Raw genomic sequence first — 25,944 nt, 5'->3', positions numbered from 1 at the left:
AGTAGTCTAGATACAGTGGAAACAAGGCAGCATTACTTCTCCAAGGGCGTATTCAGACTGGAAAAGTGCGTTTGTCAAGATTGAGTCCACTTAATTTGGTGTGGATTGAGTCCTGAATCTTGTGTTTGGTCTGTATTCAACTGCCATCAACAGGACTATTCTGTTCCAAACCAAAGCTTGTAAACAAAACCACTTGACTAAAGATCTCTTCAGTCACTGGCCAGGAATTATGAGGACGGGGCAAAGCCACAAGAGAAAAAATAACAGAAGTCTTAAGCTTTACAATCCTTGTCTGAATAGTTCACTTATTCAAACATCATATTTCACTGACCAATTCTGAACGTCAATATCAACATCAGGTACAACCTTTTTTACTGCTACTTTGGTACGGTGGAGGTGGAACTGCTGGAAGGCAGTTATACTGAAGACGAGAGGGCTATGAAGGTACGCTGATACGTGTTTATGGTATATAGATTGTCTGGAAAACAATGTGAGAAGCTGTTAAGTTTCCTTTTGTCATGGTTGCTACGTTTCTACTCTGTTTACATCCCCGCAATGCCTGGCTACAGTGGCTGCTTTGGTCCAGTTGTTCTACTCCAATCACGGAGCCTATTTAAGCAGAGGAAACTTTCCAATTGGAAATGAACTAAGACCACCTTAAAAGAAGGGTAAGAGAGCGGATGGTTGCTGGTCCTGGATCAGGTTCTGCTTGAGAGTATTCAGACTGAAAATTCATTCTTGGTTATCGGGGGAAACTAACTCTGGTTCACTTTAAGCGAACCAAATGTGTCCAGTTTAAATACACCTTAACAGAAAAACTACACATGCACATTCCAAATGTATCTGACCCCTTTTGTCAAAAATTAAAATAAAAATGTTTCTGCCATTAGTTTTAAATAAATACTTGTTTATTTGTATATTTTCTTTTTTCTATTTCTTTTTTTTCTACTTGATGTGGGAAACATTTATGCAACAAATAAGTTATAAATTTCTCTTTTATAAACAAACTGTAAATGTGGCGTAACGCATCATTCATTGGTTACAAACACAGGCCTCTTCTTCCTTGCCAATGCGCAGATCCCCACGCAGCCCCGAGGTATCTAACCCTAATAATAAACAAATATCCATTTGTTAACACAGATACATCGTTCCATTAGGAGCTTTTGATTCCATTATTGCCATAAAATATCAATGTCTCATATCAAATTATTCCAGCCATTCATCAAAGGCGCCTTGTAAAACTGAATTAAGAACCACTTCCATGTAAAGCTTGTGCCTTTGTCCTCTGGTGAACGAATGACACATGTAAGGAATACCAGACTTGAGTACATGAGTGTCTTTAGGCTGCACAGAATACTTGAATTACTTTCTGATGCAAACGCCCAGTGGGGTGTGTGGTTCTGAGTTTAGTTTTTTTCTTCAAACAAAGACATTCCCTTAAGGAAAGTTGCATTATGTCTTACCCCTTTCATTTTTTAGAAGATAAATTATTCTGAATGCCTACAAGAAAACTCGGCTATAACTCCACAGGCCTTGAAGCTTTTCACAAAGTATAGCAGGTCTTCATATAGTTACAGAGGTGTTGACACGCTGTGTTTGCATGATGCAAGAACACATTTCATTTGTGGATGAAAGCTTCCTCACAGCAACATGCTTCTGTTGCTGCTCGCATCCTCATCCTGTGTCAACAGCTTCAACCACAAAGGTAAGTAGACATTTTTGACAGAAGTTCAAGGGAGAAATTTCCACAGATCAAAGAATCCGCTCAGATAGATTCCTTTTTGTCCCCTTTGTCAATTGTTGTCAAATCTAGCCAATTCGGGCAACTTATGGAAACAAACAGGGTAAAAAAGTACAAAATATCTCTTTGAGAAAGGAGGTGTGATTGACCCTGATGATAGTAGTTATATGTTTGAGCTTAAATTTACCAACTACTGATTTCAATACTAAATAAGAAAAATAAATGTAAAAAAAAATAGGTTAACCCTTTACTGACCACCACAACAGCAGAACTATTCATTCTGAGTTGCAAAATCCATAAGTCATCCCCTCTGTACTGTTGCCTCTTTTCTTTCTGATGTGTGAAATAAAAATAAAACTCCAGGAAATCACATTGCATGATTTCTAACTAATTTATTTACATGATGGGGCAGACAAAGAATTAAAGAATTCTGCCGCGAAGCTTGCAACAACCGTTCTGGGTCCTTCGAATAGTGATGACGTCACATAATGTGATTGGCTGACGTATCAGATAGTGATTGGTCTGGACAAATTACCATACTACCATAGAACAAGATATTATGCGGTCCGTTGTAAACAAACAGAGCTCTGACATGGAGTGAGATTATCTTCTAAATGTGCTTTTATTATTATTATTAAGTGCATTTGCAGCCGAACAAACTGCATTCCGAACCCTTCTCCGGACCACATGCTATAACAAAGTACCGTCCCTGCCTGCTAATACAAAGCTACGAGACTCCAGCTGCTCTACTCAGAGGCACGGTTTGCTTGTGTGGAGCAGCAGGTTCATTCTAACAGCCACAGATCTTTTTAAAAAGTGGGTTGTGGCAAAATCTCTCTATAAACACTACAAAGAATAATGTCAGACACAACTTATGAGAGAAAAGAACTTTGGGTTACAAAAGGAAACCTGAAATGAAAATATGTAGAACCCGATCAGATTTCCACGCTATGTAGTTTGTCCAAGTGGGGTTGCCATAGTGTGACGTTATCCTCAGTCGAAAGGACCCCAAACGGTTATTGCAGGCCAAATGGTTACGGTACCTACACCAGCTACTGTTGGGCAGAGGCCAGGTACACCCTGGACAGGTTGCAAGTCTGTCGCAGGACAAACAATCACTCTACACATACTCACACATGCACACTTAGAGACACTTTAGAGTAGCCAATTAACCTATGAAGCATGTTTTTGGGCTGTGGGAGGAAGCCAGAGTGCCTGGAGAAAACCCACGCATGCACAGGGAGAACATGCAATCTCCACACAGAAAGGTCCCAGCTGGGATTTGAACCAGGGCCTGCTTGATGTTAGGCTCTATGCAAGACTTCATCTCATGGGGTAGAAATGATTTTGAGAACGCTGAGAAAACTGCCTAGAACTGGTCAATGATCTAAAGACAACTGGGAGCACAGTATCAAAGGTTACTATTAGTAGCACATGACGTCGTAGATTCTTTTAATTTAAAAGCTGAGTCATATTGTAGTGGCGGTCATGTGCACGTTGGGTCTAAAGGCAGCAAGGGATTGTGGGATGCGGCCAAAATAGGGCTGAGCATGGGTGTTTCTTTTTGTTACACCATGAGTTACGGGTCTAAGAGCACAAATCAGGTCCATGCTGTTTGGCTGCTTGTGGATGTGTCAAAATAATGGGCTTGATATTGGAAAAGAAATTATGTATTCAACCGCTCTCACTGCCTCCTCCTCTCTGAGACTGTTCAGGGTTGAGCAGTGTATGGATAATGGATACTTCTCCAGTGCAGTTGGTTGGTTTATGGCTCAGATGACTGACAACTTGAACCATCTGCTTACCAGAGTAAGTGTCTGTTTGTTACATTAAACTTGCATCAAGTCAGATACTGTATTCCCCCTGTCTCACGCTTACCTTTTCTGCTCGAGCGCCCCTAGCGGCCGTCAAAAGAAATGCATAAATTAGCCGCATCCTTGAATAAGGCGCAGGGTTGAAAGCGTGTGTCAAAAGTAGTGGCCTATAATCCGGAAATTACGGTACCTGGACTTAGGATCCGTACATTGAAACCTTGAATGATACCCTCATGCGGCTACAGTAACCTTTAGCACCTGGGAGTTCCAAGAAGTCTCCCATCCAAAGACTAACCAAGCCCAACCCTACTTAGCGGCCACGATCACATAAGATCAGGGGTTAAATCCTACAGAGCATCTATAACTAACCCTTTTAATCCTAGAGTTCTGACAATTCTACTCCATCAGTGGTTCTTTCCTAGCACTTTAACCTTCCACCCTCAGAGGGACAATGAAGAGTCCAGGAGGAAGCAGGCATGAAGACATCACACACATGCGGCTCAAAGAAAACAAACCTCAAGCTCATGGGCCAAATCAATATTAAATACAGCTTTAGGGGCGCTCTGAGATCAATGCACTGAGCTCAACCAGATATAAAAAGCCTTCACTCTGCAAGGACGTATTGCTTTCTGTACTCATGCAGCTAGCCTGCAGATGCAGAAAGCCTTATTTGCTTTAAGTTTAACGAACCACTTCAGCTGTTTATCCTCCACTTCTAAATATTTATGATTCACCGTTCATCCTGTTTACTTAAATTAGTATTAAAAGAGCCATTATGTAGTACAACCACCATTACAACTGTCTGTTTGCTTGAGTAGGACAAATAAACTCGACAGACAACTGCATTTAACATTAAACAGTCATTAGTGTCACAGAAGCCTAACTAACATTTGAACCATGCTTTACTTAGGGTGTTTAAGCTTTCTGTTCACTCTAGAAAAAGAAAAGAAAAAGTTTTTGATGTAATTCAGCTAATACCAAGTATTTTTGCTGCAGGGCATTTCAGAGAAAACACCTCAGGGGGAGACACGTTCTTCTCAGTTCCTTCCAAACATCTCCCCATGTTTACACATCAAATCAGCCAGGCTTCATTTATACAGCACATTTTCTGTTCTCTCCCACATACTCTTGACTTCATCTCATCATTGATTGCCTTGCCTTAATCTCTGGTTTTTATAGAGTGAGTGTTGGATAGTATCTGCTGGGATAAACAAACCAGTTAGATTTCTTTAAACTGAAATAGTTTTTGACGTAAGGCATTAAATGCAAACTGAGCTTGAAGTGGTTATCACGTCTGTGTCCTGCTTGGTGCCCGTGTGGTTTTGAGGCCACTAAGGTGCTGCAGAATAACATGCATCTTCTGGTAAAAAAAAAAAAAAAAACTATTGAAGGATGGTGTCAGAAAGATTAAGAAATTGATCTCAAACAGAGGTTTAAATCCTAAATCTGATCATCTTTATATTGTGGAGTAGCAACACATAAACAGTTCCATGACCTGTCCCTTAACCTTTCACTTTACTTTATTCGAAAATAGGAAATAGGTTTTATTGGCAACTTTTTCACTCACTTATTATTAACTCCAAAAATGGAAGGTTGGTGTTTGTGAACCAGTTTCTCTTACAGAATAAGAAAAGGTTGCTATGATATATAGTATTTCAATGCCACACTATTTATGATGGAAAAAAGATTTTTTTATTTTGCTTTTGTTTTATCTTGTCCCAGACTATATGAAGAATGTGTCATATCTAGTAAATAAACAGAAAACAGCCTTTTAACAATTTAAAGAATTACGTCTGTAAGATGTAATTTCACACAGAATAGATATTTTAAGAAATTAAAAAACATTTCATTGTCCCCACAAAAAACTGAAAGAAAGGAACCATGAAAATAATAAAATGATAAATTAAAGAAAAGGCGGTCAGATTTGAGATACATCAGCTGGAGGAAATGGTTTTTATAGAGAACATAGGATGGTTAATACTGCTTAAACACAAGAAAACAAGGTTTAATAGGGGTGAAGACAAGCAGTCATGAGGAGTGTGGATTAGCAAAGAGGTGCTGGCATTCCTTCTTTTGCTTCACTAGGAGAAAACTGATCTAACTTTTGATAAAATGTGGCTGCATGAAAAGACTGAAGGTGGGAGAGTCCTTAAATTTACAGAAATACATGAATGTTTAACTTATGTGAAACATCCGTGAGATAAATCCGATAAAAATGTGGGTTTTGTCAAAGCCAGCAAGCCTATGAAAATCACAATAGGCAGAATCTGATCTAAAAATGAAAATAAAAAGAGAAGCGGTTGTAAGAGCAGATATGAACCTGTCTCCTCAAGATTTACCTTTTTCATTTATTGGTTTCAATTAGATTTCCATTTTAAAATAATTGACCTAAAATGAAAAAAAAAAACAGAATTTAATAGACACTGTAATCAGTTTGAAACTTTATCAGGAAAATGGCTTGATTACTGACTATTAATCATGAAAAATAAAACAAATCATAACTGCCAATATTTAAAAATATAAAAAGTTTAGTTTTCTCCTAAATTTTAGATGGCATTAAAATAAGAGCCTGAAGGAAACACTGCTCCTTGTAGTAGACATAGGATCTGAGTTGTGCTCTCAATCATCCGCCGCCCTGGAGATGTATAAAACTAGGGAAGTACCTGGGAACACTTAATTATTCCGGCAACATTACTGCAAATGGAGAAAAAAAGCCCAAACAACATCATTATCTGTAGCCTGGAGTTTATGAGCAGGTGTGAAATAGTAGCCGTGTGAATTGGCAAAACAAAAATGAAGACGAAGGGGCACAATGAGGGAGGAAGAAGAGAAGCAGGACACCTTGAACAGAGAGGCTCCATCAAACTGTCTTGGCTCTCCCTGCCAAGAAAGCAATCCAGCCGGTGCTCATTAGCAGCTGGAGTTTCATTTCCCTAACATGGAGGCTCTTTAATGAACCCTCAAAAATGAGAACATGCATCCTGCTACTCCATTTGAGTTCAGAGGTACAAGGTGATGTGACCCCCTGAAGCAACTTTAGCTACTTTATTGCACATTCCAATGTCAAAACCACAAAAATGTCCGTTGTTGCTCACATAGATGGGAGAACTAAATTAAGGTGAGATTACTAAGAAGATGAAAAGGTAATAGCCATCATATTTGACTAACATCTCAGTTTGACATCCATATGCTAACCATTCTGTATTTTAGATTATTCTGTTTTAGATGGAATTTCATTAATGATGTAAGCATCGGAGGACAAGACTTTTATCGTTCAAGTCAATCAAGAGTTGGAGACACTGCTGCAGGATCTTGTTCTGCAACATTCCCACAGCAGCACTACACATAGATAAACAAACAAACAAACAAACAAAAAGAAACAGAGACCATAGTCCCAATTCTAGTGGGGTGAAAAATATCAAGTCGAAAAAGAAAAGAAAAAAAGGAAAAACTAATGACTGAAAAATGACTGAAAAAACATGCTGTTTATTTTATAAGTTTTAGTTGATATTTTTTCTACATGTAAAGATGATAAACAAGCTAACTTTAAAAAAAACTTTAGTTAATTGATGGCATAAAGCATCAAATAAATGAATCACAATAGCAAATCACAATATAGAATAGCATATCATGATAAAAGTATCTAAGTAAATACCTAAAAAAAATACTCCTTTAGATCTATCCATTGTCCCTCAGTCTTTGTTTTTCTGTCGTTATGGCTGTGGCAGCATTATTTTTATTTATTTATTTAACTTCTATACTGGCTTTTTTATTTCTTTGTTAGAGTTGGGCATTGCTGTCTTTTGTAGATCTTTTTGTGTCAATTTGTGTTGATTGTTTTTAGGTGTGGTGCTGAACAATCGGACCCGCTGATTGGACCAGAGCTGAGTCTTTAAACCTCAGTGTGGTTTAGTGTAGTGTTTGTGTTGTGGCCCGCTTAACTCAGTTAAAAACAAAAAAAAAGTTTTAAATGATTTTATTTTTAATACTAAAGAAATGATTTTAAAAAATGTTGGTGTCAAAATTAATCAATACGACTTCTAAAAAAAACCTTAAAAGTAAAAACTATTAATAGTGTTTGACGTCTGTTAACCATAAATGCAAACACAGTCCACCTGTGTTTTGCAATTTTTAAAGCTGAACATGTCAGCGGTGGAACCACACGGCACATCCTTTCAGGGATTTGACATCTTTGTTCAACCTGTTGCCAGACACAGATGTAATTAGTTCAATTCAACCATGTTTCATTAATCCATTAAAGGATGTACAGTTGTGATCTGAACACGAGCTGCTCAACAGTTGGCTGTTTCTATTATTCAGTCTTTCAGCCCAGGATGATGGCAGGGAAGGTAAGCATTCATGTTACCAAAAAAAAACAAAAGCTAGTTTGTAGTCAACAACTTTGTACAATAATTGAGTTGTGTGGAGTTTTTTCTCCTCCCAAATGAATGAAAAGTGCAATCTAAAGGTACAGAGGGTGAGGCCGGCTGCATTTGTAGCTGAATGTCCGAAAACTTCTGACAAACAGTAAAATCAATTCACATCTGAACAGCATTTCATCCAGTCAAGATATACATTTGCAGGTTAAATTTGTTAAATAAACAAGCTTTAACACTGGGTGAGGAAAAAATGAATAATGGCTGATATGTGGATCAACTTTATTCCCCAACACTTTAAATGTAATCATTCACGGATTTGGCAGCCCTTTTCTTAATCTTATTAAATCATTCATCACCTATTAATTCTGCCTTTTTACTAAAGAAAGTGCCGTAAAATATTCATTAGTGTGTATTATTATCTCAGTAGGTCTTCAGCTACATTTAACTGCCCTCAGCAACATTTGTTCAAGCAGCCACTTTCAATGAAAAGTCAATATAAGTGCGTGTGAATGCACGTTTCGGGTTTCTGTGACCAAACCTCTCATGTTCATGTTTAGCCACGAAAGCCTCAACCATCTTTGTGGGGCTATAGGTACAAAACATGCAGCCATTGAACGCACGTTGAAAGTTAAACCAGGTTGAACTTTGATCAATCAGGGACTCGGATTTGGTAGTGACGTTTGGATGGCGTCCTTTTTAATTCAGGAAAGTGCCAACCGTTTGAAATGTTATCATGGAGGGGAAAGTAATTATTGCTGTAATTATATGACACCAAATCTTTCATATATCTGAACATAGCTGTGTAAAAAAAAGCCTGGAGCAGGATTAGCAAGATTTCGCAACCATTCTTCCAACTGTAGGTGGTGGACATGCACTACTAAACGGCAGAAACAGAAAGCAAAGAAGAAGCCCCTCCCTGTTTGTCCAGTGTGAACACTATGGGCTAAATGCCCGTTCAAGAATGTGGCTTTAGCATGTCCTTAAATGAGCGTCACATGCCTGGTGTGTCCATAGCGTTACATGTCATTCACGTAATTAATGAGACTGGTTTTCCACCTCTTACAAACATATTTTTGCTGGGTTGAATACAACAATTTAGACTATAAGAATTCTAAATAGTTCTCATCTGTATAATCCCCAGTGGCAAAATTATTGTAAATAGGTCAAACATCATTTCCATTTCACTGCAATAGTTTAAAAATGATACTCCAAATGACCCTCGTCGACGTAGGAGGCAAACATCAAACATAAAAGGGCTCATCTGACTGATCAAAAACGTAAACGGGTCCTTCCGATTGGTTAAATGCATAAAGGGATTTATTTCATTTGTTCAATATTTCAAGCTGCCATGAGTTTAAGGTAATCATTTATTGCGATTTTTGCGGTATGCATATTGCACAGCTTGATTTCGCGATAACGATAAATTTGCGATATATTGTGCAGGCCCAATATATATATATATATATATATAGAGAGAGAGGGAGAGAGAGAGAGAGAGAGAGAGAGAAGAGAGAGAGAGAAGAGAGAGAGAGAGAAGAGAGAGAGAGAGAGAGAGAGAGAGAGAGAGAGAGAGAGAGAGAGAGAGAGAGAGAGAGAGAGAGAGAGAGAGAGAGAGAGAGAGAGAGAGAGAGAGAGAGAGAGAGAGAGAGAGAGAGAGAGAGAGAGAGAGAGAGAGAGAGAGAGAGAGAGAGAGAGAGAGAGAGAGAGAGAGAGAGAGAGAGAGAGAGAGAGAGAGAGAAGAGAGAGAGAGAGAGAGAGAGAGAGAGAGAGAGAGAGAGAGAGAGAGAGAGAGAGAGAGAGAGAGAGAGAGAGAGAGAGAGAGAGAGAGAGAGAGAGAGACAAACTTTCAAATACTAAATTGATTCCTCTGAAGACACAAATGGCAAATGTTTGCTCTCAAATCTATTTGGAGATGCAAAACAGGGGATCTTCAGGGGATCTGAAGACAGACAACTGTGAAGGACTGGTGGTTTAGTGAAGATTGACACAAACCGAGCTCTGGAGCTGCAGCTGAAACAATTCTGTCCACCTGACTATTACAAACACACTCATGCAAAACGGACAAATAAAAGACTGCCGGTGCATAAACAGGATTATATTTCACTGGACCTGGAGACAAGACACCAGATCCAGCCTCAAAAAAATGTAATATAAAGAAAGACTTTTGCTCAAAATTATTTTTCTTTACTTACCCTAAAGCCCAGCCGGATATTACACAACACAGCATGACAGTCTACAGCCCAAAAGAAAAACAAATGATGTTCCAGTGCAAATTTCTAACATCCAAATGAAACAAAGAAACAAAAAAAAGGTCTAAAACTCTAAATATTTTGGACATATTAGTTTCTCTGCAGCCGATTCCCCTGGTGATAAATGTGGCACATTTTTGACATTTACTGAGAGGCATCCTTCAGCACACCCACAGGCAAGTCCTCCATAAATCCATGCCCTAAATGTCACACACTTTAATGCTGTAACACTCTGCAGCCCACATTTGTATGGCACCCTTATCAACGCTCCATTGTGACGTCAACTTTAACGCAAAGGCAGAGTGTCGGAGAGACGTTGAGTTCTGCCCCAACAGTTGCTGAAGGAGGAAAGTTTCCTCAGCATTTACTAGTGTAAGATTGTTTCTGCAAAGCCAGTAACACATCCCAATAATATTTAATAGTGTTTCTGGAAAGGACTGCTGAGAAACAAAGAAGTCACCCACCACCAATGGGCATACATTGTCGCATCATTTCCACAATAGTATTAAACACCAAAGCTTTGTTTTCACTGAAAGCTTACATTTTTCTGACATTCTTCAATAAATGGAAGATCTAATCTTTAAAACCTCTGCCCTAAATCAGTCATTCATCCATTTAATGGGCAACAGACACTCCAGGCTGAAATGAAAACTAAAACAACTGATGCCGAATCAATTCACCATGTAAACACTAGTTGGTTTGTTAATCAAATCAGTGTCTGTACAGTGTTCCCTCATTTATCACGGGAGTTACATTCTAAAAATAACTTGCAACAGGTGAGTAGGATAACTGATGTTTAAACCCCTTTATGCTGCATGTCACTAATTCGGAAAGTACCATTATATTCAGGACTCCTCTTAGTTTGGCATCCACTTGAATGGAAAAAAACCCACTGAAGAATAATTTTTTATATAATTGGAAATAAATTCAGGCATGAAGAGTTTAAGGATGTAAAACTCCTCACTACACACTTTATACACTTTTTTCAAACAGGTATGGACAGTTTCACACTTTTCTCTCTTGTTAAAACTCTCCAAGTTCAATCTAAAATCTATCATGAAAACAAAGATCTGCTGACGATCGAAGAGTTATGAAAATGTGGCAAACTGAACACATTCTGTCACAGCAGACACTGCACAGAGTGAGATTAATTGACAATGTCAGCAGTCAGGATGCAGAACACCGTACCATGTTTACAAAGAAACATGCAAAAATTAAATGAAAAAAAATCTGTAAAACGTCAAAACAGTGTAACGTGAACTGCAATATAGCGAAGGAACACTGTACTGCAGTGAAAAAGAACATACATTTACAATAGAAGTCAAATTCTGTGGCTTCGAAAAACTTTTATTTAGAGGTATTATCAAGACAATTTATAATTTGTTATTTTAATATGTTTGACATTACATTTTTTCTAAAACGGCTTTATCTATAATAAGCATTATTGGGCGTGTTCCAACTGATGACAAGTCCCATTGTCTGGCCCTTTAATCCATTTTTTGAAAGGTACTCCATGAGTCTTGCAACAAACTGACAACCTGTTCAGGGTGGACACCGACTTTGCCCAACAGTAACTGGGTTGGCTCCAAAAGAGTTTCAGCAGGTCCTGAGAGTTGATGGATGGACGGACGGACGGACAGATGGCAACTTGATTAAAAAACTAATCTGAAATGAGCTCAATCCAAACCATGGTTCAAGTTCCCATCCCCTACTTATCTACGATCTGAACAAATAATACCACAAAAAATGCATGTCTGCAGCTTTCCTTGTCAGGATGGTTAAGTTTCCATCTGCCATCAAAGTAGTAGTACATTTAAATTGCATGCCAATATTCTGAAATAATGTTTTACTAACCATTTGATTTTGATTTGCATCAATTATTGATTTTTTGCAATGTAGAATATTCTACTAGGACAAAAAAACTGCATCAGTAGGTGAGGCCAACCCCATCAGCAGGGTTTAATTTACTTCAGCTCTCATCATAAAATTCTCAATGAAACCCAAAGAAAGAGATGGCTCATTCTTTCAGTTCCTTTTTAGTTAACCTTCTCTTGCTCACTAAATAACTATGCTGCTGTTCCTCCTGAGTGACACACAAGCTTTTATTGAACAACAGAACCCTAATGATAAAGCTGTTTGACCTTATAACAACTTGAATATTTCTTTAAGCTTTTAAAGGCTTCTTCAATATTTGAGACAAAGGAAACAATCCTACAGGATGGAGTCAGAGACAACTGTCTGAAGTGGTTTACGTGAAGAACAAATGCATTTCATTAAGAAGTTGCAGCTTAGTGCCTCCTTAAATGTACTGTTACTTCCTCATTGTCATGAATTTACACATCTTTGTTGTAGAAACTGGACAGCAGTGACACAACAGAGATTAAATCAGCAGACATTTTCCATGTGTTTTCATGTGGAATTGTGAACTAATTGGTTAAAGTTTATAAAGTATTCCGATGTTGCTTTCATTTCAGAAAATCTAAATTAAGTGTAATTTTGAACAGATGTACAGAAGTACACCAGGCAACGCTCTATAAAGATTGTTTTTGTCAAACATCTGCCTATATTTACATTTTAAAAAGTCATTTAAATTGAGCACTTTGTAAGGGGTATCAGTATGCATAACTTTTACATTTATTGTTGCAGTTTAGTTTAAAAAATATATCATTTTGTTGATTTAACTAAACCAGTAAAAAATACCTACAAACAGGTTTCATTTAGGTGAAAGATTAAGGTGATTGTTCACGTCTATAAAAGAATGGATGGATCTGAGAAAACAACAGTAAACTTCAAAAAAGGGCAAAAGTCCATAAAGAGTGGAAGACAGCCTGTTTCCATTATCTCCGGTTTTTCCAACATTCCCAAATGTTTCCCTTTATTAGATACGCTGCTCCATTTTCTGTTGTCTTAGTCTTGGTACAAAAACACGATGAATTAAATGGAAGATCAGTGAACATGTTTTACAGATGGTTCTGAATGCAAAAGTTGGCTTTTATGATTTCAATGACTTCAGTCCAGCTGCTTTGAAAGTCGTATGATCAGCCGTTGCCGTAGTTTCCTTTCTCCTTCTTAGGCCAAACAACGATCGGCACAACAGCCAGTGAAATAAGTAACAGAAATCAAGATTGTATCTTGCCTGCCAGATCAAAGTTTGAGTTCTTCTCAGTAATAAAATCAATCAAAAGTTCTAAACATTCACACAATGACAACAAAAAAAGAATGAGACGGCTGAATGAGATCGTATGACACGAGTCATTTGGTCTAAAGTCATTAAAGACCGAGCAAAAAAATCGTTTTAACCACCACGGACAGAGTTATAGAATGTCGTTTTATAAGACTGGAAAAATGTTTTTGAGGTTTTGACTATTTCCTAATAGTTTTCGTCATCCAGCTGCAGCTCATATTATACTTCTGATAAATTAGAATCAGGAGGGTTCAAACAGCTGATCCATACACGGGGAAGTCCCGCATCGTTCGCGGCCACTTTTTGTCAGTTCCTTAAAGGCCCACTCCAAATACCCTTTGATCTATTGTAAAGGGGTTCCCAGCGTTCTTTTAATTAAGATTATGGCATTTTTTGCCTAAATCCAAAAACCTGGATGTCAGGTGTCGAGATCGTTCTCGCACACCTGCCAGAGGTTCTAGTCACTCGCACCTGTTCTGCATCCAATTAGACTGCCTTTGTTAGTCCATTACGCTCTCCAGCCTTTGTCGGTTTGTCTGCTTTATCTCTATGGAAGAAACCATCGACCTATGCTGGTTGGAGCCTAGCCCAGCCCAGTCCAGTCCAGCCAAGTCAAGCCAAGTCAAGCCAAGCCGAACAAAGCCAAGCCAAGCAAAACCAAACCGAGCCAAGCCAACCCAACCCAAGCAAAATCAAGCAAAGCAAAGCAAGTCCAAACCAAGCTAAGTCAAGCCTCGTCTGATTCTTTCTGGATTCTACCCCTCAGTGCCATCATAGAACTTCTCTGGATCTACCTCCAGTTGCTTCTCATGAAGATCTGCACTTCACTTTTCCTCTTTCAATAATGCTCATCTTCTACCGTCTGAGTTTGGGTCCAGCTTATTCATAGCCTGACACTGGGTCGTTCTCTAGGACATAGTTTCTGCAGCGCGGCCTCTGAGTTGTGAGCAGGACTATTGGTGTGGAGTGAGCCATTTCTTCATTTCCCATCATCCCTTTGTTTAAACTCTCTCTCGTTAGCTTAGAGCCCATCTCACCCCCCAACCTAACATTACCGGTAAAACAAAAATGGCAACCAATATCAGAGCCATCCAGCCATTCAGTTTTCAGACAGATGGCAGCTCGGACATGGAAAACGGAAGACGTACATGGATCTATTTGTCTGCAAGTGGATGCATCAGAACGGAGCGGAGCAGGGAGCTTGTGGCCTGTAGATTTTAAGTAACGACTAAAAGCTTTTTCAATCAGCAGTTTTTCATCTGCTCCTGATTTGCAATTTGAATTAAGAAAAAAATACTCTGAATACAGTTTTAATATTAACTGTCTTTATACATGTCCTCCATCATGAGAAAAATGCACCAAGAACATGTTAAAAACAACAGTCTTCATCGGAGTGGGTCTTTAACCAATTAATCAAAATTTTCAAGTAGTTTTTTTGCATCAAAAAAGTCAGTGTGAATACCAGCGAGTCAAATAAGAAGCCTTTTTGCAAAAAAAAAAAGATGCAACCTGAATATTTTCCAGGGACAACTGCGGTTTCACTGAGAAGACACAGTCCTACTGTTTACACCAGCAATTTTTAAACTGCTCTTCCTCGAGCATCTTTCTTTTTGTTGTGTCAGAAAGCACAGAACAGGAAGGAGGGTTAGATTAGATCAGACTGTTTCTATAAAGGCACAGGCATGTGAATATTCCTCCTCTGCTGGGGAGGTTTGGGTGGATGGGTGGGTGGGTGGGGGGGGGGGGGGGGGGGTCCTGAGGAACGCTAGAAAGGACTTGAAAACAGGGGTGGGGCTTAGATTTAGAAGCATGCAATAAATTTACACACACAACACGACTTTACTGAAAGCATGTGTTCATCTAGCTTTCAAAGTTCTGCTCCAGCGTGCAAACTAGAACCCTTGCTTGCATGTTTTGAGTTTTTGTCTCATAAAACAGCTCATTATCATTGCAAGTGCAAAGCGGTCATGTGAGATACCATTGACCTAGCATAAGCAATCTGCTGGCAGCCTTGTCTGAGACGTGTTCCAGCTGAATGTCAGGCACACCCTGATGCTTTGGTGTGTCCTGTCAACAGGGCCACAGCGGGTTACTCTGGTCTATGTATATCAGCCATGTACAGTCAAAGGACACACTTCCTTTAATGTCTTCTGCTAAAGATAACGGGTTTCACATCTCCTCTCAGCCCAGTGGAAAGAATTTGAGCCTTCGTTTCTCTGCTGGAAATCAAAACAGACCTCTTTAGTAGAACTCTGCACCCCCCCCCCACACACACACACACACACACATACAAACACAACACATGAAAGAACAGGCAGCTATGAAAAACAGAAACAAGCACATGAAGAGTTACAGAGGAATCCATGGACCTCATTGCTTTCCCGTGATTCCCTTCAATGCTTCGGTCAAACACTGCATCCACAGTGGAAAAGTGACTCCTTTGTAATCCAAACAGAGACTTTAAAGTAAACCGAAGCCCTGTTATAAGCTTGCAAAGGAGGTAAATGGGAGGAGTTCGCTTAAATCTGTAGAAAACTAAATGTACATTTATATCGAACAAAAGTTTTTAATTATACATCTTTTTTTCCAAGCAGGCACAAAAACAGAAGTTACAAAAACTTACCATTATGAGAAGATTTCTTACTGGACACTTTCCTCAGAGATGACACCACGGCATCAGACGGAACACGCGGACTCTCAACATATTTGGGCTTCCTGATCGGACCTGCCAGCGGACAGAATACACACAAAAAATGAGCGAGTGTAACTGACAGACAGACGCGCTAAAGAGGCGAGAATGGAGAGACTTCTCACATGATTAAAACCATCCAGATGGGGGCTGAAGATGACACTCAGCTGTGTCTTCGTTAGATGAGCCTGGATGCACACTGTGGCTCACAGAAAAACTCCCTTGCACACTGAAAAACGCTCCTTCCACTGATAACACTGAAAACACGAGATGCAGTCTGCATCCGGTAAAACACCACTGCACGGCTGTGGGAATGTAAACCACGGCAGGAAACCACAACAATAAGACTCTTAGCAAAATAAAAAACCCATCTAACCTTGCAGGAGCAAGAGCTGATATACCAACACTATTTCTGTGTGCCACAGTGGGGGTATGCCCTTCTAGTTTTTGCACTTACGTCATATGGAAGGATTGAGGTTCAGGTGTTCGAGGGGGGGGAATCTGGGATGGTAGTAACGTCCTCTGAAGAACAGCTTTTTTAAGTGAGGACTTCTCGGATGAGTGTGCCTCTCACAACAAGATGGATTTGAAAATCCCACAGCAACAAACGCAATGTGTCCTGAGAACATTTTGCAAGATTTTTAATTAGTTCAAACAAAACCAAAACATGTTTCTGATGGTCACAATCCTTCCTGCCTCTAGAGTTTTTTTTTTAAAAAGGTCATTTTGTGGACTACAAAAATGATTATTTAACTTTGCTTTAAAGGCAGTTATAAATACTGCAAAATGGACAGTAGTCTAAATATTAACCTGTGAATCTAAACACCTTCCTAGCAACTGGCCACATAAAGTCCTCTACCTAGAGCCCCGACACACTCGTAAACTATTTCAAATCTCCACATTCAAACATTTCCCTTTCCAACTCCAGTTACAAGGTTCAGCAGAGATGGGGAGCTGGGAAAGGTCTTCACTACGAACAGACACTCCCGCCTCATATGGTAACCAAAGGCTTTACTTTAACTTTGTACCTTTGCTGCAGTGTAAGTATGGATTTTTCAATTTAAATTTCATAGAAATGAAAGATTGGGAGAAAAATTAGGTAATCTTTAAAAATCAAAAATAAATCAGTAAAACAGAATAAGCTTTTTTTTTAAAGAGAAGCAGAGATTTTGCTTTATGAATAGCTCAAAAACCAGATTTCTAACGTAGCATGGATGCAGAAATGTTTACATGCAAGAACCTCATGTTCTGAAGGCGATATATACATAAACGAATGAAAACATGAAAAAGACTCAAATATGGATGGTCAGGGACAACCCATTTGTTCAACATATCACATGACGCCAATTAAGCTACAGAGACACTAGTTCAGGTAACTGTCAGATTCTTTGTTTCATTAAAAATAAAAGCTTATGTGCCAAATTCATGTCGAGGTGACAAACTATTAAAAAAAAGAATCCCTAGATTAAACAGTCACTGTCAGGGTTAATCATTTGCCACTTCTGAGGGATGATTCAGTCGAGAGGTAGATCGCCCACAGCAGGACTCCGACATCTGAAAGCCAGGCGAGACTCGAAGGAGTTTCTCCAGCATTTAAAATCTAATTTCAAAATTTAAAAAGGCTGCCATTACTGCTCGTGAAAAAAGTCGTGACAGCACAGACGGAGGAGCAATTGCAGTTTATTACAGCTATGAAAAGGTCACAGAAATGGAGGAGTCAAATGCATTACCCTTGAAAGACGATGAAAGGCGGCCAGACATGACATGTACACTTAAATTGATCACACCTAGCCTCCTAACACCTGGATGCAAACACATTTATATGCCTAATAACTGATGTAGAATTTCAAAAATTATGAAGTATGTGAGGGTAAAATGGTAAATAATGGAAAATTAGGCACATCATTTACACAGAGTGATCTAATTTGAGTCGCTGCTTATTAAATTCAAGTTATTGGAAGCAGCAGTACCAAAAAAAAAACCACAAAGACATAAATCCTTCGCTTCTCACCTTGAGAATATTGAGCAAGTCTGAGGTGATGTGCATTTATGGAATAAAAAAGCGAGCAGACAGAAGGTTGCAGAGAAGATGATGGAAACAGAATGTTTAAGAGTTAAGCAGCTAGCCAGCTGAGACTGCAGAGGACTCGCTGGTATTCACACTCAAGAGTCAGGTATCCATAACCAGCATGCCATCAGTCAACAGACACACACGTACACATACCTCTCACCAACAACTTACAAAGTCCAGACAAAGCCAGTGAAAGGGAGGCTTGTTCGCAGTGAGGAAGTGATCAAGGAACTTTCCCCAACATTCTTGAAGATGGACTCTGACTTTTTCACATTTCCACTCGTCAATAAGGACACTGTGTAGTCTTTGTGGAAGCAGGGAGAATGAATGCTGCTCCACAATAGCGCCATTTATGCTCCAAAATGTGCTAATGAGGCTAAAAGTACAAATGAAAATATTCAAGCACTAAAGGTTATAGATGAGAGTGCTATTCTGAACCCTGAATGACAAACCACTTTAAATCTCAGAGGGAAACGGCTCCCTTTAAATGAAAAGGGGGATAAAAACTTTGAATACATGCAGAAATGTATTTAACATAAATCTGAGAAAGTATGAGGGATTTCTGTGAATTTCAACTACAAACTCATTTAGTGGCATCATCAACAGATCATAATCATTAGTATCGGCAGGGAGTGTCATTTCTGTTTTGCATCTTTTCTGAAAGCAATAAATCTTTTATATACTAAGCGACATACTGATTTAGTTATTTGTTCTTTAGATGGTTTGATTCTTAGGCAATGTAGATCAAAAACAAGATGAAGACTGTATTTTTTTGACTATTGACTCTTGTTCTTTTATAATTTATAGGGAACCTTCTTCAAGTAGAAATGCATTGGGAAGGAATCTAGACACGTTTTTTTTTTTTTTTTTTTTTAACCACACAGAACTAAATCAAAGCCAGCAGAGAGATCTGCAGGCTCTTCTTAAGGGTCTGCCCTGCCCAGCATTGTGTGACTACCCAGAATTCTTTATCGGTCCTTTAAATTGGCACCTTTTCTTTAGTATATATTTTTCTTACAATTATGTTAGATTGTGTTCACTTAAATTAAAAAAAAAATACTATTTCGTCACTGCTTGAGGAGACAGAACGTTAATTTGTCAGTTTGTGTTAAAAAATAAAAGATGTGATAAGACATATCGCGTGGTCAAAATCTAATGAGGAATTGCATTTACAGAAAATGGTGAACTTGGTTAATGGAAGGTGCTCATCGGTTGAGTCAGAGTCCTTGCACCTTAATAAGATCTTTGACAACAGCTAACAGAAAAGCATGAGTATTTTATCAGAGCTGTGTTGTAGCAGTAAATCTGAGTGCTGGCTCAAACAGAGCTCACCTAAGAGGCTAAAGCTGGCTTTGAAGACTTTCTACCCTCTGTACTGTTGCTGTGGATTATTGATGCAAATCCTCATCTACAACAAGTTTGTTATTTGCAATGTCCCTTAACTTTCACATTCCATTCACTTAAGGCTTTAACAAAAAAATAAATTTTGCTAACAAGGATTTGTTAATGCAGCCTAGAGTGGAGGTAAAGTTAAAGTTAACCTCTGATCTACTAGGGCTGTCACTAACGATTATTTCAGTAGTCGGTTAGTCAACGATTATTTTTTTTGATTAGTCGGTTAGTCACACATTATTGTGTATGTAAAGTGATGGGAAAATTCTTTTTTTCTTTTTACAAAAGGTGACAGTGCTGGTACTCAGTACATGTAGGTTCACGTCATGTATGGTACTGCTAATGCTAGTCTAAACTTCCCATAGAAATAGAAACCAAAAAATATTTTTATGAACTTGGGTTTTACTTTATTGCAATTAGTGAACATTAAAATACTCTACAATAAATTTTCCTTTATTAGTTTGCAAAAGTGACTTAGGTGGTAGTCAGGGTAAAGCAACTAAATCCTGTCTTTAAATCAGTCATCTTCAACCATTGACAGAGGTCTCATTCCTTTTAGAAACACGTTAAGGATATCTATGGTGTGAACTGGCTCCTCCCCAGTCTACAGTCAATGGCGCAGACCAGAATTTTGGGCTTGTTCGTGCGTCGCTATACAAGTTTTAAGTCCGGTCCCGAGCTGTATGTACACATCAGGTGTTGATCTTGCACTGACAGTTTGCCTGGTTAAACATTTTCACGCTGAATGACAGCAACGCATGACTGTGACCAGTCGAGGACTTGGATTTAGTAGTGACGTGTGTGGTGTCCGCTTCAAAACACATAAGTGCCAACCGTCGTAAACATGATCTTGAAGGAGACATTGATAACTGCGGCCTGTGTCCAGTCGGATCAATATGACTCAGAGACGGATATTTATGGGAACAGAGCTGCGCACCAAGCCTCTTCCTATTGTAGGTGGCGGACGAGCGCTAATTAAGAGTAAATGCACGTAAAAAGAAGAATCTTCTCCCTGTTCATAATATAAACATAAATGACAATTTAAAAAAAAAAAAGAACGTCGTGCCGACAATACCAATTTTGTAATAGTCGATTAGTCAACAAGCCCCATGATCCAAAATCAGAATCTCACAATCACAAAACAAACGGAAACTTAATTATGGCACCACGTCAGAAAGCGTCGATTTATGAGCAGCCGCTGCCAACAAGCAGTCAAATTCATGACCTTATCAGCTCTCGGGCATACACCAACAATGTAGTTCACAGCTAAAGAGCCAAAAACGTTCAGAAATGTTAGAGATTAACAAATTGGGAGTGAAGCTGATAGAGGAACCAGCTAAAAATCAACAGCACTGTGGTCACCTCATCTGTGAAATAAATGGTTCACAAGTTCTTTCTAAGCAGGAACAGATGTCCAGACAGTCAGACCTGCTCTCTGTTGAATGGGATCAATGAATGAGTCACACACAACTATAAGCAAGAATCAAAGTCAAAACCAATTAACTGTTTTTTATATATAAAAAAACAATCTTCAAACGTTTGCCCCACCGCCTGACCGCACCACAAAGCAATTAAAATGCACAGTCCATGACATGTATAAAGTGATTTTATTACCAATTACATGCAGGTCCAGCAGCAAACCAGAAACAGGAAGGACTCGCATCGAGAGTAAACCGTCTCAATTTTGATTCATGAAAGGAAAAAAACACTCTGTTGAACAGCTAATCAACTTTACCTCAAAAACCCTCGAGTGGAATAGGTTGTGGCAAACCTGGTATGCTTACAGTGCATGTGCAACCACAGAGCATATTTTTTTCCACTTAGAAAAGCAGATGCTCTTCATCTTATAGACGCTCTATAACCCACTGCAACCAGTGGAGGTCACTGTGTGCATGCCCAGGAGAATCCACACGCACAGAGAAAGACATGAAAAGCATTTTTACATTAGTTCTATTGACCTTCTGTTTGTGGATTCATGGTTGACTTGCACCATGTTGGGGGAGGTAAAACAGGTAGGCTTAAAGGGTTGCACTCATACCAGGGGTGCCCTTGGGGAGAGTCTAAACAGACAGTAATGTGTGAGTGCTGCTCAACACATGTCACAGGGTGCTGCGATTCATGGTTAAACTCCGGGCTTAACTGATCAAAGCCAACGGCACTCAACGCCATCAGACTCTGTGGCTCGGGCATCCGTCACACTCCTAATTAGTTAAATGTTTTCCTGTTGTCCCCCTTGTGAAGTTTTCAAGAAAAGAGCAACCACTAAGTTGGAGGATTGTGAACTTCAACAGATTATCCAATGTGTGTTGAAATGAACCCCAGCCACAAAATACTTTATAAAACTGTGAAGAACCATCCCCTAAGAGACATCATGACTGAACATGAGGAGGGCAGATCAAAGATCTTTAATTTTCTGAAGGGTACAAAGTATGACAAGATATTGCATATATTATTCAACATCTCCTTCATGAAACCTTAGGTGTCATGTGAAATTGAAAGAAGAAAAAAAACAACGCAAAAAGATTGTTCAAAGTCTTTTTTTAGCCAATGAGAGGCAATGCCCAAAAGTGACCCATACAAGAGCTATTTTCCTCCAATGGTACAAAAGTAGGCAGAAAAGTAACAACCACACCAAATGTCCCCTGGGGTCAAATGAACAGTCACAGATTGAAAGATGAAGCCATTTTAGAATTAAAGATTTAACAACAGAAGAACAACAGTACGTTCACAGTTTTATGCATCAAATTGCAAAGAAATGTAAAAACGTATCTCTGGTACAGCTATCCTTAAATCTAAAGATCATTTCGTGTTTTTTTATAATAAATATTTCCTAAAGTCTCTGTAGAAATATACAAGTTAAGCATTGGTGCATCTACAGTTTCCATTTAACCATTACAATGTCAAGGTCTTGTAAAAATTCTACTTTCAAGGGAAGCCAATGCTACATTATGATACGCGTTGAGTTCATCACACAGCTGGGACATTTTGAGCTGCGTGCGTCTATTAAGTCAAGGTGTGAACAGTTCTCTTGTAGGGTTTTCACGGCTACCTGTGAAGACATCGTTGGAAAGAAAGACGCTCCTCCCCCAACTTTCCTCCTATTGGTTAGCCCTCCCGCCTATGTTGTCAGTCAATTTTACCCCCTCTTCCATGTTGTCAGAACAAGCGGGAATACTTTTAATGAGTGTTACCCTCCCCCAATCCCAAGGGCCCTTTTCACCGTCATAGACCTTGCCTCATCTCTTTATGTCTCCTGCTTGCTTTACATCCATCTGAACATTTAATCAATTGCCCATTTCCTTAACTCAACTATCAATACAAAGACATTTTCGAAAACATTAATTGTTTAATAAATGTCAAGATTATTTTATTGTACAATCTAAATGTCTGACAAAAACTCCAACAGTGTATTTTTTAAGTGACAAAACCAAACAATCTAAATCAAGGTTAAAGAAGAGAAAAAATATGTTTCCAATATACAAAATACAACAAAAACAACAATTTTGGACCAAATCAGTCTATCAACTTCTCTTCAACCCATCTTCCCACTAATGCAGATCAAAGCTCGAGCTGATCTAAACAGTGACTTGATGGCCAACAGATGAGTGCCACATGTGAGTGGGGCTATGTTGACCACTTAAAGGATTTCTCTCCTCTTTGCCAAGTCTCCAGAGAACAAAGACTCAGGTTGAGACAAGTTCAGTTACAAAAGATGCCCCCCTGGTCTTTGAAGCCTAGCACAGCTGGTGACAATGTTCACAACGTGTTGGATGTTAGAAATTCTGGACGTAAGCACAAATCCACTGGAGGTACGAATTCACTGTGAAGATGAAAAGACTGATTTCTTAAAGCTGAATTAAGAGGATGAAGTTTATTGACACAAATATTCAAAGCTTGAGAGATTTTAGAAAGCTGATATTTTGAAAAAATGAAACAGTTACTCAGAACTAATGGAATAATTTAAAAGAAAATCTGCAACAGAAGTACATTAGGGCAATAAGAAAAATATAAACCTTTCAGATGTTTAAAAAAAATAAAGATGAAATAACAGAAAATGTCTTAAACAGGTTTTCCTAGATTTGTTTCCAAAGGTATCCCATTTTGTAGCATACTTATGCTCTCAGGTTTTCTTCTTCTTACACTTTGAACAAGAGTGTTTCGCAATGACAAGGGCAACGTGTAAGGAAAAATAGGGTTGATTTAATAAAATAAAAAATAAAAAAGATAAACTGAAATAAAACGTCATTAAAAAAATTCTATAATACATCAAATTTGTGGATTGATTTTTATTAAAAGACGTTTTTTGTACTTAAGACCAAAAAAATAATTCCTCTTAGTTTTTAATCTAAACATTTTTTTTCTATTTTCATTTGGTATGTATACCAAAGACACTATAAAAAAAACTATTTTTATTCAAATTATAAATCAAATGAATTTGAACCGATTCAGTGTTTGGCAGTAATAAAGATTATTGTTAAAATGAATGTCAAATGAACAACTCAAAGCTGAAAAAAACCAAAAGGAAATAAAGATAACTTGAAAAGAAGTACCTGGGGATCTCTTGCTGGGACGTAAAGGCATCATGTGAGACTGGCGTGGCAGAAGAGGTGAGGACGGCAGAGACATAGAGACTCCTTTGCTAAAACCCAGCATGAAAACATCATCTCGTGCATTTAGGTGACCACTGCTGGGCTGCAGGTTCTCTTCAGGTGGGAATCGTCTTTGAGCGCCGTGGCTGGGAACATCACCTGTTAGGGAGATCACATTTCCTTCAAGACGAGATGAACAAGAAATGGCATGAGCTAAGCCAGAGGCCTCATATTTTCATTAAAAATTTAAAAAAAACCTTGACAGTACAACAGAATACACCAACTAAAGTGAGGCTTTCCATAACTGAAATGGATAAGTTTTAGCAAAAGAAAAGTTTTTCAGGAATGAAAGGGAGCCAAGACATAATGTTAATTTAACTTTTATGCTTGAAACTTTCACAATAAAGTTTTAAATTCATAGTTGATTGGTTTAGTCTGCAACCATCAACACTTAAAGAGCCATTCAAGTTGAGTTCTCACTGACAACCCAGTAGGAGCCACCGTCTTATTAACTCTTTAGAAAAATAAAGCACTGCTTTGTATTTGTTATTCTTACTATTATGTTTAAATAAAATAAACTACCCTTTTTTTGGTAAAAAATAAAAAACAAACAATTAGCCTTTCTTCTTAATATAAAATAGCTTATAACTTTTGACAGAGGTTCACATGACTTCCTTTCAAAATAAAAGACACCATGTGCCACACTGAATCATCTCACTGGAGCAAATGTTGTAGAAGATAGTGCGATGTCGTCAGTGATTAAAAAAATAAGAAAAAAAAACAACTAGGCCCAATTTATTTTAGTAGATGCACTGCATCGAAAAATCCCTTAACCTAACTAACTCAAATTCAATTAGAGCTATTTTTTGGATATATAAATACATATATAAATTCCTTAAATTTCTCAATTTCTCAGTCCTCTTTATGATACGGCACGGCACACCTTGCGTATGAATTCAGGTTTTGCTTACCAACCTCAAACTATTTTTCTATTATACACGGCATTTAGAAATATTTAAAATGCTTTTAGTGCGATTGATAAACTTGGAATTGGACCATAAAGGATACTGTATTCAGCAGCCTTGCGGAGTGATACGTATAAATAAAGTTGAACTTATTCGACTGTTTTTTTGAGCGCTATGTTCCCTAAACTACAGAAAATGTTACTTTTTACAATTAAAAACATTTAATTTCTTCAACCGCAGAGCCTTAGGTTGTAGACCCTAAGTTTAGTTAATCCAGCGAGGTATTGATTGAGCTTTCGCAGAGCAATCAACCTTTCAAAAACTAAAAAAAGGTGTCTTTTTTATTTTCAGTAAGCCTAAAATCTTGACTATTCAACCTATTATACTTCTGACAAACAATGTCATGTCCAGTGTTAAACTACAATCCCGAAGAGCACTGTGCTGCTTCCAAAAAATGAATTTACAAACTTACATAGGTTGTTCATTTAAAACAAACCAGTGATAATGCAGATGGAGCAAACATGGACCTTATTTGAGGTAAGAATTTGTCTTGGAAAAAGCTGATAAGCCCATAAAATCAAAAAGGTTCTGTGTGGCTTTGGAGAATGTTTTCACAATGGTCCACAGCAACACCCACTTAACCAACTCCACTGTTAATCTCATTCCATTATGCCCGACACCTAAACAAGATTTCAAAGCACTTCCTTCTTTCTTCCTCCCTCTGCAGCCTCAGGTTTATAAACAACCTGAAACTGTAACAGATTACTCCACTTCTGTTGGCACAGGAATAAAGGCCTCTCACATTTAACTCCCTTACACATATGAGCTCCATATGACCGGAACAATTCAGACAAAGGATGGAAGTCAAGTT

At 38.4% G+C, this 25,944-nt stretch overlaps 1 protein-coding gene across 4 annotated transcripts in view; it reads right to left on the bottom strand.

The window, feature by feature from the left end:
- Nucleotides 1-25,944, bottom strand: part of tanc1 (tetratricopeptide repeat, ankyrin repeat and coiled-coil containing 1) — a 110,756-nt gene that overhangs the window by 56,114 nt on the left and 28,698 nt on the right. For 3 of the 4 annotated variants that reach the window (XM_023950779.1, XM_020713038.2, XM_023950780.1), the window contains 2 exons: nucleotides 24,070-24,267; nucleotides 15,991-16,092 (listed from right to left, as the gene is read on the bottom strand). In XM_023950779.1, the coding sequence (XP_023806547.1) occupies nucleotides 15,991-16,092; nucleotides 24,070-24,267 (300 nt within the window). Of the gene's footprint in view, nucleotides 1-15,990; nucleotides 16,093-16,181; nucleotides 16,311-24,069; nucleotides 24,268-25,944 lie in introns of those variants that run through there. The other variant, XM_023950781.1, reaches the window with a different exon arrangement.

Source organism: Oryzias latipes, chromosome 21 (assembly GCF_002234675.1).
Source record: "Oryzias latipes chromosome 21, ASM223467v1".
Lineage (NCBI taxonomy): Eukaryota > Metazoa > Chordata > Actinopteri > Beloniformes > Adrianichthyidae > Oryzias > Oryzias latipes.
The sequence above is the reverse complement of the archived record's forward strand: the minus strand, read 5'-3'. Positions and strand labels throughout refer to the sequence as shown.